Source organism: Dipodomys spectabilis, unplaced genomic scaffold (assembly GCF_019054845.1).
Source record: "Dipodomys spectabilis isolate Male_0828 unplaced genomic scaffold, ASM1905484v1 ptg000499l, whole genome shotgun sequence".
NCBI lineage: Eukaryota > Metazoa > Chordata > Mammalia > Rodentia > Heteromyidae > Dipodomys > Dipodomys spectabilis.
Window position 1 is genome coordinate 1,124,033 of NW_024871176.1, and position 13,874 is coordinate 1,137,906.

A 13,874-nucleotide genomic window follows, 5' to 3' on the forward strand; every position below is an offset into this window, starting at 1 on the left:
TCAGACTGGCTGTGAGCAGAAGCTGCCTGGAAGGCGGGGCGGGGGAGAGGAGGGAGGATGAGCACTGGGGCTACTTCTGTTCCCTATTGCTGTCCTTCCCTTGGGAGAATTTTCAGTGCTTTTTTTTTTTCTTTCCCTGTAGCCTCCATCCCCATCACCTGTATATGGCTCCAGTGCCAACCCTTCCAGTGCCTCTGACCCCGACGGTGTTGGCTCTCCTTGCTCCCGAGCCGGTGAGGAGGAGCACGTCTACAGGTACCACCAGCCCAGCCTGGCCTCCTGCTAGGAAACCTGGCTAGGGTGGGAGGTAACGGCTTTCAGGGGTTCTTCGCCAGAGTCATTGGTTTAACTCCAGAAGGCCATGAGGTTCCTGGCCGCTCCCTGGCCGCTCCCCTGCCTTTCAGCTGGCCCTGGTCTTGTCAAGGACATCTCCATATAATGGAGTGACCACGCTGTTACAGCATAGCTGTTACAGCTGCTGAGAACCTGAAGCAAGACTTCCTTCAGGCTCCTCACCACATCCTTTCCCTACTCTCTGTTTGCTTGTCCAGAGACACACTTTTTGTCTGTTCTAACTTATGGGCCTTGGGAATTTGGGGAGCAGTAAGCCAGCACAAGGCTGAGGAGCTCCTCTCACTTAACTTCCTCTGCTCGTTAAAAGCTTCCCCAACAAGCAGAAATCAGCTGAGCCTTCACCTACCGTCATGAGCTCCTCCCTGGGCAGCAACCTCTCGGAACTCGACCGCCTACTGCTGGAACTCAATGCCGTGCAGCATAATTCTCCAAGTTTCCCTGCAGGTAGGCTTGGGGCCCTAGGCTACCTGTCGATCTCCAGGTCCTTGGAGGGCTCAAGGGTTGAGCAGCCTTTTTTTTTTTTCTCCTTTCCAAGATGAGGCCAACTCAAGCCCCCCACTCCCTGGGGCTCTGAGCCCTCATTATGGCATCCCAGAGAATAACAGTCCCCTGGGGACCAAAGCTGGGCCTCTGACGAAGGAGAAGCCAAAGAGGAATGGAGGCCGGGCCCTGGAGGATGTACGGCCCAGTGTGGAGAGCCTCTTGGACGAACTGGAGAGCTCTGTGCCCAGCCCTGTGTGAGTATCTATCCACAGCTCTCCTCAGGCTGGCGAATGTTTTCCCCAGCCAGGGCCCAGGCTCCAGTGTCCCTAAGTGTCTGTTGTTTCCAGGCCCTGGGTTTACAATTTAGTCCATGGACACCATTCTTGCTGTCAGCCAGCCATTACTAATCAGAAAAGGCAGGCATTGTTCATATAGAGGCTACCTGTGTTTAGCGGCTGTGAGTTCAGGCTTTGTAGCCCATAATAGCATTCAAATTATGGCTCTGCCAGTTGCTCTTTGTGAGTGCTCAGGCTCTTTCCAAAAGCCTGGGGTGGTGGTTTATTCCTGTAATCCCAACATTCAGGAACTTGAAGCAGGAGGATCAAGAGTTTTGAGTCTAGCCTGAGCTATACAGTTGTAACAATCCAAAAACCAAAAACGGGACAAGCAGATAATTGGGATATGACCACTTAACCTTGATAGAGGTGAAACCAAACAATACATGTGAATGGTTTTGGAGTCCTAGCTGCTGACCACCCACCACCCATGGTGTGATCTTGTTATTGTAGTAGTTTTACATCCATATATAGTTGTGGAGGATACACGGGGGTGCTTGGGTGTGTTTAACGTGTGAACTTCCCTTTTGGGCTGGAGGCAGAGGAGCCTTCCTGGCAGAGGTTCTATTTGAGCTGCCCCATCTTCTCCCTAGTCAGTTCACCTCAGAGCACTGTCTCCTGGCTGACAGACCCTCCTCCCCCCCAATGATGGGCCCCCAGGATAATGGACACTGGTGGTCTCCTGCGGGGGAGGCATCAAGACTGCAGGGTCAGAGCTGAAGCATTAACCTGATCCCCTGCCAAGCCTGGGGCTGGCTTCCGGGCTCCCCCCTGACCCCATGCCTGCCCCTGCAGCCCTGCCATCACTGTGAACCAGGGTGAGATGAGCAGCCCACAGCGAGTCACATCCAGCCAGCAACAGACGCGCATCTCCGCCTCCTCTGCCACCAGGGAGCTGGACGAGCTGATGGCTTCCTTGTCAGATTTTAAGGTGCCCTTGGCCCCCCTGTCTTCCTTACCTCCCCCTCCCTTTCTTTTCCTGCTTACCTCTGTGTGAGTAGCTGTACCTTGGTACCTAGGTGTTGGGGTGCCTTACCTGAGTTAAAGATTCATAATGTCCCTGGCCTTGGCAGGACAGTGTGATTCCTGGGAGGGAGGCCAGGCGTTCTTCGGGGATTGAGCTCTGAGGAAGCCAGTGAAGGCAGAAAAGCCAGGAAAGTGCTCAGCAGGGACATTCCTTCCTCCCTTGGCAGCACCCAGGTCAAGGGGGTCAGGAGGCTGGGACATAGAGACAAAGAGCCCTGTGTTGATGGCTAGTCTCAGTGGGGGAGGGGATGCTCTACTGGGCACTGGGGGCCTCAGGATCCCATGCCTGGGAGGTCACTTCCCCCAGAGCCCCATCTCCCACACTAGCTGTCCTCAATACATCCTCTTTCTTTCTGTCTCTGGAAATTGAGCCCACAGGCCTCCCTTGCCTGCCTCTTCCTATCCTCCCTTCCTTCTCTCCAGGCCTGGCTGCAGGGGCCTGAGTTCCCAGGAGACTTGTCTGGGAAACCTAACCTGCCCAGCCTTTGGGCCTGGCCTGCACAGGGGACCCCGCCCCGTCCCTTCCGGGCCCCTCCAGTCCTGCCAGCCTGCAATATTTTATTTAGAGGATGCAGTGTCTCCACAGGCATTGATATTGACAGAACTCTCCAGTAGTTGCTGACTTCAGCTCCACATGGGTCAGCTAGGGACCTTCAGAATACAACTTAGGGAATATGAGAAGGGAAGCAAGCTGTTGGTGCATTCTTGGCCCCAGTGGTGCCTCCTGCCTCCCTCCAGCTGGAGCTTGCATGGTGGGTTGAATCCAGGCTTGTGAACCTTGCTGCCATGATTCTGAGGAGCCAGCAAGAGGCAAGACAGTGGATTTCAGTGGCGCACTGGCCTGTGCTGGTGCGCTCCAAAGGCTGCTTGCTGCTTGCTTTCTAAGACAGCTGGTGTCCCACGCCCCGTGAGGAGAAGCTGCACTGCTTCTGGCTGTGCCCAAGAGCAAGGACTGGAGACGGGAATCCTCTGGGAGGGCGGCACAGCAGCTGCTTCACATCTGGGGCTGACCTCCCTGGCTGCCTCACCTTAGTCTTCTTTACACCTACCCTGGTGACCTCACAAGCTTGGCTTTGGGGCTGCTTCCTGTTGCCTAGGTTTCACGAGTCTGAGGAAACCCAGAAGAGCTTTTTGTGGGGTCCGAGTTTTCAGAAGACTCTAAGCTGTCTCGTGTGTGTGTGTGTGTGTGTGTGTGTGTGTGTGTGTGTGTGTGTGTGTGTGTGTGTGTGTGTGTGTGTGTGTGTGTGTGTGTGTGTGTGTGTGTGTGTGTGTGTGTGTGTGTGTGTGTGTGTGTGTGTACACTGTGGGGCAGTGTGGATGGGGGCTGTCCAGACCGTAAGGCCAAGCCCTCCCCTTGCTGAGAGCATCCTTCCTCACCTGTCTTCATCTTGTTTCTCTCCTTTTTCCCTCTTCCTTTGTCTTTCTCCTCTAGACTAGTTCCTCTGCTGTGGCCCTGAGCTCTCTGGAGCCACTTCCCCACCCAGATCCCTCCCCACTCCACTCCCTTCCTTGTCCATCTTCTTCTCCTCTACCTTCTGAAGTCCTGCTGTTTACCACTCAAGCCTCCCCTCAAGTCCAAAGCCATAACCCAGAGGTTCTCTGCACTGGGGAAAATAGATGGGGCCTTCTACCTCCTGTGGCCTCTAGCTGGCTTGATTTGGCCAGTCTCGGGGTGACGCCTGACACCCACAACTCAAAACCTCCCTCTCTAGAGGATTCTTCAGGGTTACTTGATGCCAAGAGCCAGCCTCAAGTTAGCAGGGACCTGCTGAACCCCACAAGTGAGCCCTCTGGGGCTTCCCTTTGCAACACCCTACCCTCTGGTGGGAGCACAGGAACCCAGGAGCCTGGAGATCCGCAAGGGCCACCAGCTAACTCTGCAGGTCCAGGGGTGGTTGTGGCTGCCACCTGTAAACGCCCATCAGCTTTGGTGGCCTCCAGGCCTGAGATTCAGGAAGTAACTGAGCCAGCATTTGTGGCAGTGGACCGTCAGACCATCTTCCCAGATACCTGGAGTCTCACAAAGGAACATGGCCAGCAGGAGGAGCCACGGCCAGAGCCAGGGGGGGTGGAAGGCAGCTGCCACACCCCAGGTGACAAGGAGCAGCAGTTAGGCCGAGCGATGCCGCAGAGGGGAAGCCTGGGACTGACCCAGGGACTGGAGACCCCAAGGATCCCAAAGAGCACCACCGAAGCTGCTCCTGAGGCCAGAAAGGAGCAGCGGGAGCCTCTACATGCCATGGTCACGGGCATACCCAGCACCACGGAGAGGATTTCCACCTCTGGCCAGGCAGGCGCAAATTCAAGCAGTCACTAGGCATGGGCCTTACCCTTCTGAATGTGGGCCACTCCCCGCTAACTGCATGCAGCCCCCACTGCACGGTGTGTCTGCCTGAGCAGGAAGTGCTGGGGGCCCTGGCTCCAGGGATGAGCGCTTGGCAGTGGGCCTTGTAGGGCCAGCATTGCTGTCTGGATGCTACCATTTCTCACAGCAATGACCCGCCTCTTGCTTGTGCAAGGCTTTCCCTTTAGACAAGCTGCCCTCAACATTTGATGTGCAGAATGGCTAAAGCATGACCTCTGGAACTATGTAGAGCCTCAATAAGAACTGCCAACATTTGCTACTTTTGTGATCTTGGGCAACCGCTCTCAGTCTCAGTTTCCTCATCTTTCAAATGGTGGTAATAATAAACCATTTCCCATCAAGGCTATGCAGTGGATTAGATGAGATAATCCCTAGAAAGTGTGGGACCCTGTGGCTCCAGGGCTGCTACCCTGGTGTTAACTTGTTACATGCTTGACTCAGAAAGCAAGAAACCCTTTTCCAAAGCAAGAACAACAAAAGCCCTTCAAATATGAAAATAAGTAGCTTATAATGTAAAGAAAAAAATGGATTAAAAAACAGAGCTGGGCGCCAGTAGCTCATTCCTAAAATCCTAACTACTTGAAGTTGAGAGATGATCAAGCTTCACAGCCAGTCTAGGCAGGAAAGTCCATGAGACTCTTATCTCCAATTAATCACCAAATTAATCACTAGAAGTGGCACTTGGGCTCAAGTGGTAGAGTGCTAGCCTTGAGCACAAAAGCTCAGGGATAGTGCCCTGAGTTCAAGCCCTAAAACCAACACACACACACACACACACACACACACACGCATGCATGCACGCACACACGCAAAAGGACATACAGAAGATGAAAAGCCTATTTTTCTGTTGAGAAATCAGAAGAGAAAGAAAAAGACTAAACCCTGTTAAGAGCATCCGTGTATATTCTCTAAAATTTGTTTGATAACCTTGTGAGGTAAGCCAAGAAAATACTGTCCGCCCCATTTTAAGGATGGAGAAGCTGAGGTCCCTTCAAGCTAAATGCCTTGCCAAGATAAGAGGCTGATTTGGAAGAGAATGCCAGGCCAGGGGGCTCCTGAGCCAGTCCCTGTCTGTCTCTTCCCTCTTTCCTTCTCAGCTTGGCTCTTTCCTGGCTGTTGCGTTCTGCCCTCTGCTCCTCTGGGACCCCTGCGTGTGGACTGAATGGCATGGTATCCTGCCTACATGGGACGGTGACAGCTTCCCCCTCCGCCCCCAGATCCGATCTGTGATCAGGAGGAGCCGGGAGACAGGCCATGCGCACCCCATGTCCCGGGAGCCCTCCCCTCGCCGCCGGCTGGACCCCGCCACCCTGAGCAGGACCCCATCCCAGGAGCGGCTCATCGCAGAGCTGCAGGGCCGGCTGGGCATCCAGCCGGAGGCAGAGGAGGCAGCAGGGCCAGGAGGGGCCTCCACCCAAGACTGGCTGACTGAGGGCGTCGTCATCACTGTGCAGCCACGAGGGAGGCGGGCTGGGGGGCAGCTTGTAGAGAAGGTAGCCCCGAGCTTCGGGACAGCCCAGAGCCTGGGCAGCAGGCATCTAGATGCTTCCTCTGCCCCAGCTCTGGCTAGAGGAGAGATCTGAGTGTGGGGGTGGGGTGGGAGTGGGGGGTGCGTCCTGTGGCCATCTAAAGCTGGCCTTGCTCTTAGTTCCAGAGTGGGAAGGCCCAGGGGAGCCTGGGGATATTATCTGTCCACTCACTCCCTTTGTTCCCTGAGCTGATGGTTTCTTCTGTCTTCCTTACCTCTCTCCCTCCTTTTTTCCCAGGTTGTCTTCCCACCTGACTCTCCCATTCCTCTGAGAAGAACCATCTCTGTTGTGGCTTCTCCTCCTCCTGTCTCTTTGCTCCAGCATTACCCAGATGCCTCAGGGGCCTTGGCCAACAGCTCTTCTCCTCTCCCCCGGCCGCCCTCCCCCTCCTACCTGGGACCCTCAGCTTGTATCCATGGTTCTCCTGGGGGCCAGAGCTCAGGGGATGAACCCTGTGATGAGCATGGACAGGGCCCCAACCCTCCCGCTCCTGCACCCTGTACTGTGAGGTCCGTGGGCTGCCAGACGGACGAGGACCCGCTCTTCCCATTGATGCAGGCAGGCCTCTCAGGAGCCCCAGCCCCAGTCCTGCCTGTTCCCTGCTAGCCACGGCGCCAGCACGTTAGCTACAGTCTTTCCTTAGATCTTGACCCCTGGCAGAGCTTCACTGATGTCCCGATGTCCAGGCCCCACTCCTCAGGAACTCAGCTGGCTCCTCTCCACTCCCCCTGATACCGCAGACCAGAAGCTTATCACCCCTTCCCGCCCCCTGGCCAGCATCTGGTGAGGCCTCTGGGCTCACCGCCCCTTCCAGCCCCCTGGCCAGCATCTGGTGAGGCCTCTGGGCTCACCTCCCCTTCCCATGCCCTGTGCTGTTGGGTGGCTTACCTCCCTCTCCCTCTCCCTCTCTCTGGACTTCTCTGTGTCTGGATTACCCCAGGTTATTCTGCTCTAGATTTTTTTTTTCTCTCTTGATTTTGGTATTGCCAATGGGGAAAAACACCCTTATCCTGAATTTCCTTGCGTGAAATGGTTCAAAAACAAGGTCTTTTATTCTTTTTTCCTTAAGTTTTTTTTTTTTTGAAATTTCGTTTCCTCCTTTCCTCCCTTATCTAAGATGCACGGCCTGGAGCAAAGAACGGATGGAGAGCAGAACTGGGTGGCTGGCTGGCCTCCGAGCAGCAGGCAGAGCAGCCCTGAAGGGCAGGACGAGGGAGGGGTCAGTGCTGGGCTGCTTGTCGTGTTCCCTGGGGCTTGGTCATGCAGCAGGGTGCCATGAGCTCTTCCTCTAACCCTCTGGGAGCCCCCCTAACCACCAGCATGGCCTGCCAGTGTCACTCCCACCTTTAGGATTCTCAGGACCTCCTGGAGCACATTGTGCTTTTGGCCTGGGTCAGCCCATTGCCTGAGGAGGGAGAAAAGGCCTTAAGCCCTGATACTGTGCCATACCTTCCCGAGTTCTGATTAATCCTCTCCCCATCTCTACAGTTCATGGCCCAGGGGAAGACCGGAAGCAGCTCACCTCCTGGGGGACCCTTGAAGCCTGGAAGCCAGCTGGACAGCATGCTGGGGAGCCTGCAGTCTGACCTGAACAAGCTGGGTGTCGCCACGGTCGCCAAGGGGGTGTGCGGGGCCTGCAAGAAGCCCATCGCTGGGCAGGTGATGAATGGGGCAGGTAGGCACCAAGCAGGACCTACCTCTCTCTGTCCCTGCCCTGAGCCACTGTGCCTTTTCTCTTAGGTTGTGACAGCCATGGGGAAGACATGGCACCCCGAGCACTTTGTCTGCACCCACTGCCAGGAGGAGATCGGATCCCGGAACTTCTTTGAGCGGGATGGACAGCCGTACTGTGAAAAGGACTATCACAACCTCTTCTCCCCGCGCTGCTACTACTGCAATGGGCCTATCCTGGATGTGAGCTCCTGCACGGGCTGGGGAGGGCAGCTGGGGTTCTCACATGGGTACTGCGCCCCCCCCCCCCACTATTAGATCTTTACTGTACCCCTCACTTGGAAGGGCATGTCACATGCCTGAGGTTCACGCAGTGAGGAAGTGCCAGGAGTGGGAGCTGGCCTGAGGCCTGAGCTGTAGTCTGCCTCCCGTCCTGAATTCCTGCAGAGATCCCCAGGGAGATGTCCCACTCTTCCTGTGTGTCTTGGCTATGTGATCTGTCCAGCAGGGCACAGCTTGGATTTGATCGCTTCCTTTGCTTTCACAGAAAGTGGTGACGGCCCTCGACCGGACATGGCACCCTGAGCACTTCTTCTGTGCCCAGTGTGGGGCCTTCTTCGGTCCTGAAGGTATGGCAGACCTGGTGGGTAAAGTCACCATCTCCCGGAGGGCCAGGAGGAAGGCGGGGAGACTGTGCTGATAATGGAGTCAGGGTGGATCCACCTCTGGAGGCCCTAAATCTGCCACAATCCCCCTACTTCTCAGGGTTCCATGAGAAGGATGGCAAGGCCTACTGCCGGAAGGATTATTTTGACATGTTCGCGCCCAAGTGCGGCGGCTGTGCTCGGGCCATCCTGGAGAATTACATCTCCGCCCTCAACACCCTCTGGCATCCCGAGTGCTTCGTGTGCCGGGTAAGGAGCCCCCATTGCAGCTGCAGGGGCTGGGAGCAATCAGGAGTAAGGGAAGGGCCTCCCTCCCTTGGCCTTCTCTTGTTTGGGGTGCTGATGGGGGGAGCAAGCAGGAGTACAAGACCTCAAGGCTAGCAGGTCCTGGGCTAGAGCTAGGAGAAACCAGGAACAGTCTCCCATCCTCTCTAAGTCTTTAATACCTCATGTGCAAGACAGAGAAGGCGGCGGGTACACAGAGTCCTGCAGCTGGTCGTATCTGGACGAAGAGCATGTGGGAATTAAATGAGATGATGCAAACACTGAGCAGACTCAACAGAAATGTGCAGTTTCCAAACTGTATTGCGGGGCCTGAGGATCCACAGATGTTACTAGGGACCCAGCAAGGGTTCTCTTGACTGAGTTAATTTTAGAAACAGTCTCTGCCTAAGTAGTCTCACATCTTTTCATCTGTGCATGTGAATCTCCACACGTGACCCTAAGATACAGAGTTTGGGTCAGATCCTTTTTTTTTCAGCCCCAGGGTTTCTGGCACTTGCTGAAGTGCCCAAGTCAGACCTATCTTCAAATCCAGACTGTGCTACTTAGTAGCCACTGACATTGGACAGGTTACTTGTAAACTTCAGATTCTTTTTCTCCTAGGAGAATTAAGGATTTTAGGCCATGTGCAGTCATTCATGCCTGTAATCCCAGCTACTCTAAAGGTAGAGCAGGAGATGACAACAGCCCGGGCAAACTAAAAGCAAAAGGACTGTGGTTGTGTGGATCAAGTGGTAGAGTGATTGCCCTGAGTGCAAAGCCCTGAGTCGAATCCTATTCAAAACAAAACAAAACCCACAAAAACTCCACCATCCCCTCCCACCCCGGGGGATAAAAGAAACCCCCAAACCCAGGCAGTTAGCCTAGAATATAGTGTGGAGAAAATGAGCAAGTGGGAGTCATTATGAGAGGGTGAGGGTTATCGTGCCCTGCGCGTCACGCTGCAGGAGGGGCCATCCCCTGAGCCCCGTTCCTCTGGCCGCCCCACTTCTTGTCTGGCAGGAATGCTTCACGCCTTTTGTCAACGGCAGCTTCTTTGAGCACGATGGGCAGCCATACTGCGAGGTGCACTACCACGAGCGGCGCGGCTCACTGTGCTCCGGCTGCCAGAAGCCCATCACGGGCCGCTGTATCACCGCCATGGCCAAGAAGTTCCACCCGGAGCACTTCGTGTGTGCCTTCTGCCTCAAGCAGCTCAACAAGGGGACCTTCAAGGAGCAGAACGACAAGCCTTATTGCCAGAACTGCTTCCTCAAGCTCTTCTGCTAGTGCCCCTCCTGGCACCCGTCCCCTCCCCAGCCTGTGTCCCCAACTGCTACTGTGACCCAGAGACCTCGCCCAGGTGCCATGGGCAAACCCAATGGAAACTGGAACCTTGCCCTCAACTGGTGCAGCATGGGAAGGGGGTGGCAGGGGCTCTTGCCTGCTTCTCCTCACCCCCACCAGAGCCTCGGGACCTCCTTCCCCCTCCCGAGGTCCTCCCCTGAGGTGGAAGGTGGACCCACCCCCATAGCACATGCCGTGCATCCCCACAAATGGTCACCCCACACTGGAGCCATCTCCCACTCACAGGTCAGCGGCGGAGCCAGGGCGGGAGGAGGGGCAGGGCCATCTAGGGGCCCATTTATCCTTATTTTTTCCCGATCTAATTATCTGAGAGTATTGAGGGGATACCTGGACCCCTCCAGACAACGCCAGCATAAACCTGTCCATCCAAGGGTAGGAGCTCTGCAGGGGCTGTGGAAAGGTCCTTCGGCTCCAGTCTTTCAGTCTCCCTGGGCCTGGGTGACCGTCCCCTTCCCTTGGCCACCCATTTTATACTTGTTCCAGTTCTACTGAGAAAGTTCTCTCCAGCAATAACGTTTTCTAGCCACTTCTCCCGTCTCCAGGGACGGCGTGAGGTGGCGAGTGTCACCTGTGCCTGGTCACTGTACTGACTTTGATAAGATTTCTACACTGAGGTTTCAATTCGTATTGCCCAACTTGCTTTTACTTCTCTATACGAGATGATTTTGAAGAGATTTTTAACTATGTTCCTTTTTGTATTCTCTGTCCACTGCTGCTGGTTCTGTCCGCGGCTGTGGCTTTCGTATGGACTTTGCTTGCTTTATACTTGGGGTGGGGAAACAATTTGTATTTTATTTTTTTTCTTAGCACAAGCAGGTTAACTGTGACTACCCTTCTATAACATCACAGCTCACCAGGACTGGTTGTTGTTGTTTTTTTAAATATATAAACTGCTGTATTTTGAAACCTCTTCCTTACTGTTCAGGCCAGCAAGCTCTTCATTACATAAGTGGCCTAAGGGGGTGTGGTCCTTGAGACCTGGAATTCTGAACCTCAGCTGTCCTGTTCCCAAGGGAGAAGGGGCAGTCAGTCCAGGTGGGGCGGGGGTGGGGGGTGAGGGGGGTGGCTTCCTGTCTAAGCCTCTTCCCCCTCTGAACTTTTTGGCAACAAAGAGAACCCATTGGACACCCTTTGCCTCCTTGCTGCTTCTCCGGGGCTCTTTCTTCTGCCTTCTCAGGAAAGCTGGTATCTGATTCCACTCACAACGACCACAAGGGCCTCTGGTCTTACGGACTCTACTGTGCCCATTACTTCCTCAGCTTCCCTACCCTTCCTGGAGACCTCCCACGTTCCTCCCCTTTCACAGGTGGGATCTGGGCTCAGGAGGTCTAGGGAGAAAATGCCTAGGTTGGAACACGGGGCCACAGTCAGATTTGAGGCAGAAGGACAGGCCTCTGCCAGTGTAACAGGAAGCCCAGGTGCTCTCTTTTCTCCAGAATGAAATAGGAGCAGCCAGGCCAGTGTTCTTGAGAGAAGGGGTTCCTGAAGGGTCTCTTGGGAAGGATCCAGCCTCCTAGCAGAGACTGAGTGCCGGGGTCCCAGAAGAGGGAGTTCCCCTGTAAGGACAGGGCTGGGACAGCCCAGGCCCTTGAAAAGTCGGACATCTCCACCCACAGGCCTTATAGCTCTGTTTACAGTGACTCACCCTAGACTGCTCCCCAAGAGGGACTAGGGTTTCTGGGGTCCATCGTCCGGGTCAGTAGTTCATTGATCATTTCATTTTGATTTTTTTTCTCTATCAACTTCTAATCTGGCTTTTTCCATTTCAATTCCTGTGATTTATGCCAATAAAGTTTGCCATTATTTTCACCTGTGCTAGTGCCATTTCTTGGTCTGACAACCTAATGGGCCCAGCAGAGAAACTAAACCCTTTTCAATCTTCCAAGGAGCCCCAGGTGTAGAGTCTGAAAGCCAGAAGCCCAGGGAACAGGGTCCTGGGCCTGGACAGTGGCTGCAGGTCCTGCTGACCCCTGTATGGGCTGTACTCAATTGGGAAGCTGGTGGGGAGCACCTATGAGCTGCTAAAGGTGGCAGTCCTTGCTCTGGGTTTTCTCTTGGCTCCCATGAGAGCATCCCCTGAGGGGCTGTGGGTGGCCTTCCACTCACAGATAAGGAAAGAGGCTTGAGACCATCATGCTCAAGGTAATCGCTGCGGTATGAGCTCAGGACCTGCTCTACCTGTCTTCTGCATGGAGACATCCACAGCTTCTGGATGTAATGCGGGACTACCAGGGACTTGCAGTTGCAACTGCGTCTCCACTGCCTCCTTGTGGTCACGTCTATATTTTCATGCTTCCTCAGCACTTGTTAGATCCCAGATCCCCAAAGCTGTTCAAGAATTCAACCTCAAGCCTCACTGTTTTCCTCTGATTTGGAGTTACTGTGTTGATTTCTAGTCTGAGCTCAGAAACATATTATCAAGCCGGGTGCTGGTGGCTCACCTGTAATCCTAGCTACTTAGGCTGAGATGTGAGGATGACAGTTCAAAGCTAGCCTAGGCAGGAAAGGCCATGAGACTCTTATCTCCAATTAGCCACCAGAAAACAACGTGGTATTGTGGCCCAAAGTCGTAGAGTGCTAGCCTTAAGCAAAAGAGCTCAGGGTCAGTGTGTTCAGGCCCTGATTCAAGCCCCACGATCAACAATATATATATATATATATATATATATATATATATACATAATATCTTCAGCTTTTACCCCAAAATAGTGACAGCTTATTTTTCCTGTCCTTGCTGGATTATTTTTCCTATAGGAATGGGGATAGCACACACCATTGTAATTTGCTTTTTTTTTTTAACCCAATTGTGCTTTATTTTCCCATGTTTCTGAATATAGGTCTGCATCATTTTTTAAATGGCATGATGTTTGTTACATTGATGTAACAATTATAGATGATACTCATATTGACAGAGCCAGGATGTCCTTGGAAATGTATAGGGATAGTGCATATATACTTGAAAAGTGCACTTAGGCGACAGACTTAAGAGTCAGAGCCTATAACTGTACCATAGTGAAGCCCATAGGATTTGAACTTGCTCCTAGAGTTCTGGAATCATCATTTGTGGACTGAGAGACATGAATGTATTATTTAACCTCTCAGAGATTTCTTATGAGTAAAATGGGATAGCTAATATTGTATGTCCTTGAGGGATTGATGGAAATATTAACATCGGAAATATGTACAAAGTACTTAGCACAATGCTGAGTGGGCAGAAATACATTGTCATTAAGGAAAGATATTAGCAATAATTCACTCCAGCAGTTCTTGAACTGGGCTGATCATCAGAGGACCTAGGAGGCTAGGCTAGAGCCGGGAAGGTGAAACTCAGTGGTAGAGTGCATAAGGCTCTTGGTTCAATCTCCAGCACTACAAAAAGTATTTTTAAAAATACAAGAAGGGACAGGTGCCGGTGGCTCATGCCTGTAATCCTAACTGCTGAGATTTGAGGATCGAGGTTCAAAGCCAGCCTGGGCAGGAAAGTCCATGAGACTCTTATCCCCAATAAACCACTTAGAAAATCAGAAGTAGCACTGTGGCTCAAGTGGTAGAGCACTAGCCTTGAGCTGAAAGGCTGAGGGACAGCATTCAGGCCCAGAATTCAAGCCTCAGTAACAAAACAAAACAGAAAAACGAGCTGGGAACGTGGCTTAGTGGTAGAATGCTAGCCTAGCATGCATGAAGCCCTGGGTTCAATTCCTCGGTACCACATAAACAGAAAAAAAACAGAAGTCACGCTGTGGTTCAAGTACTAGAGTGCTATCCTTGAGCAAAAAAGCAGCTCAGGAACAGTGCCTAGGCCCTGAGTTAAAGCCCC

The 13,874-nt window shown here is 53.3% G+C and overlaps 1 protein-coding gene across 3 annotated transcripts in view; it reads left to right on the forward strand.

Annotated features, from left to right (window-relative positions):
• Positions 1-10,972, forward strand: part of Pxn (paxillin) — a 50,856-nt gene extending 39,884 nt beyond the window's left edge. Inside the window, exons 3-15 of one of the 3 annotated variants that reach the window (XM_042669571.1) lie at positions 143-255; positions 662-798; positions 890-1,091; positions 1,968-2,103; positions 3,631-4,488; positions 5,781-6,056; positions 6,330-6,650; positions 7,210-7,311; positions 7,581-7,751; positions 7,833-8,006; positions 8,311-8,392; positions 8,529-8,677; positions 9,713-10,972. In XM_042669571.1, the coding sequence (XP_042525505.1) occupies positions 143-255; positions 662-798; positions 890-1,091; positions 1,968-2,103; positions 3,631-4,488; positions 5,781-6,056; positions 6,330-6,650; positions 7,210-7,311; positions 7,581-7,751; positions 7,833-8,006; positions 8,311-8,392; positions 8,529-8,677; positions 9,713-9,979 (2,988 nt within the window). In that variant the 3' untranslated portion in view covers positions 9,980-10,972. The remainder of the gene's footprint in view (positions 1-142; positions 256-661; positions 799-889; positions 1,092-1,967; positions 2,104-3,630; positions 4,489-5,780; positions 6,057-6,329; positions 6,651-7,209; positions 7,312-7,580; positions 7,752-7,832; positions 8,007-8,310; positions 8,393-8,528; positions 8,678-9,712) is intronic. The other 2 variants (XM_042669569.1, XM_042669570.1) reach the window with 2 other exon arrangements.
• The last annotated feature ends 2,902 nt before the right edge of the window (positions 10,973-13,874 follow it).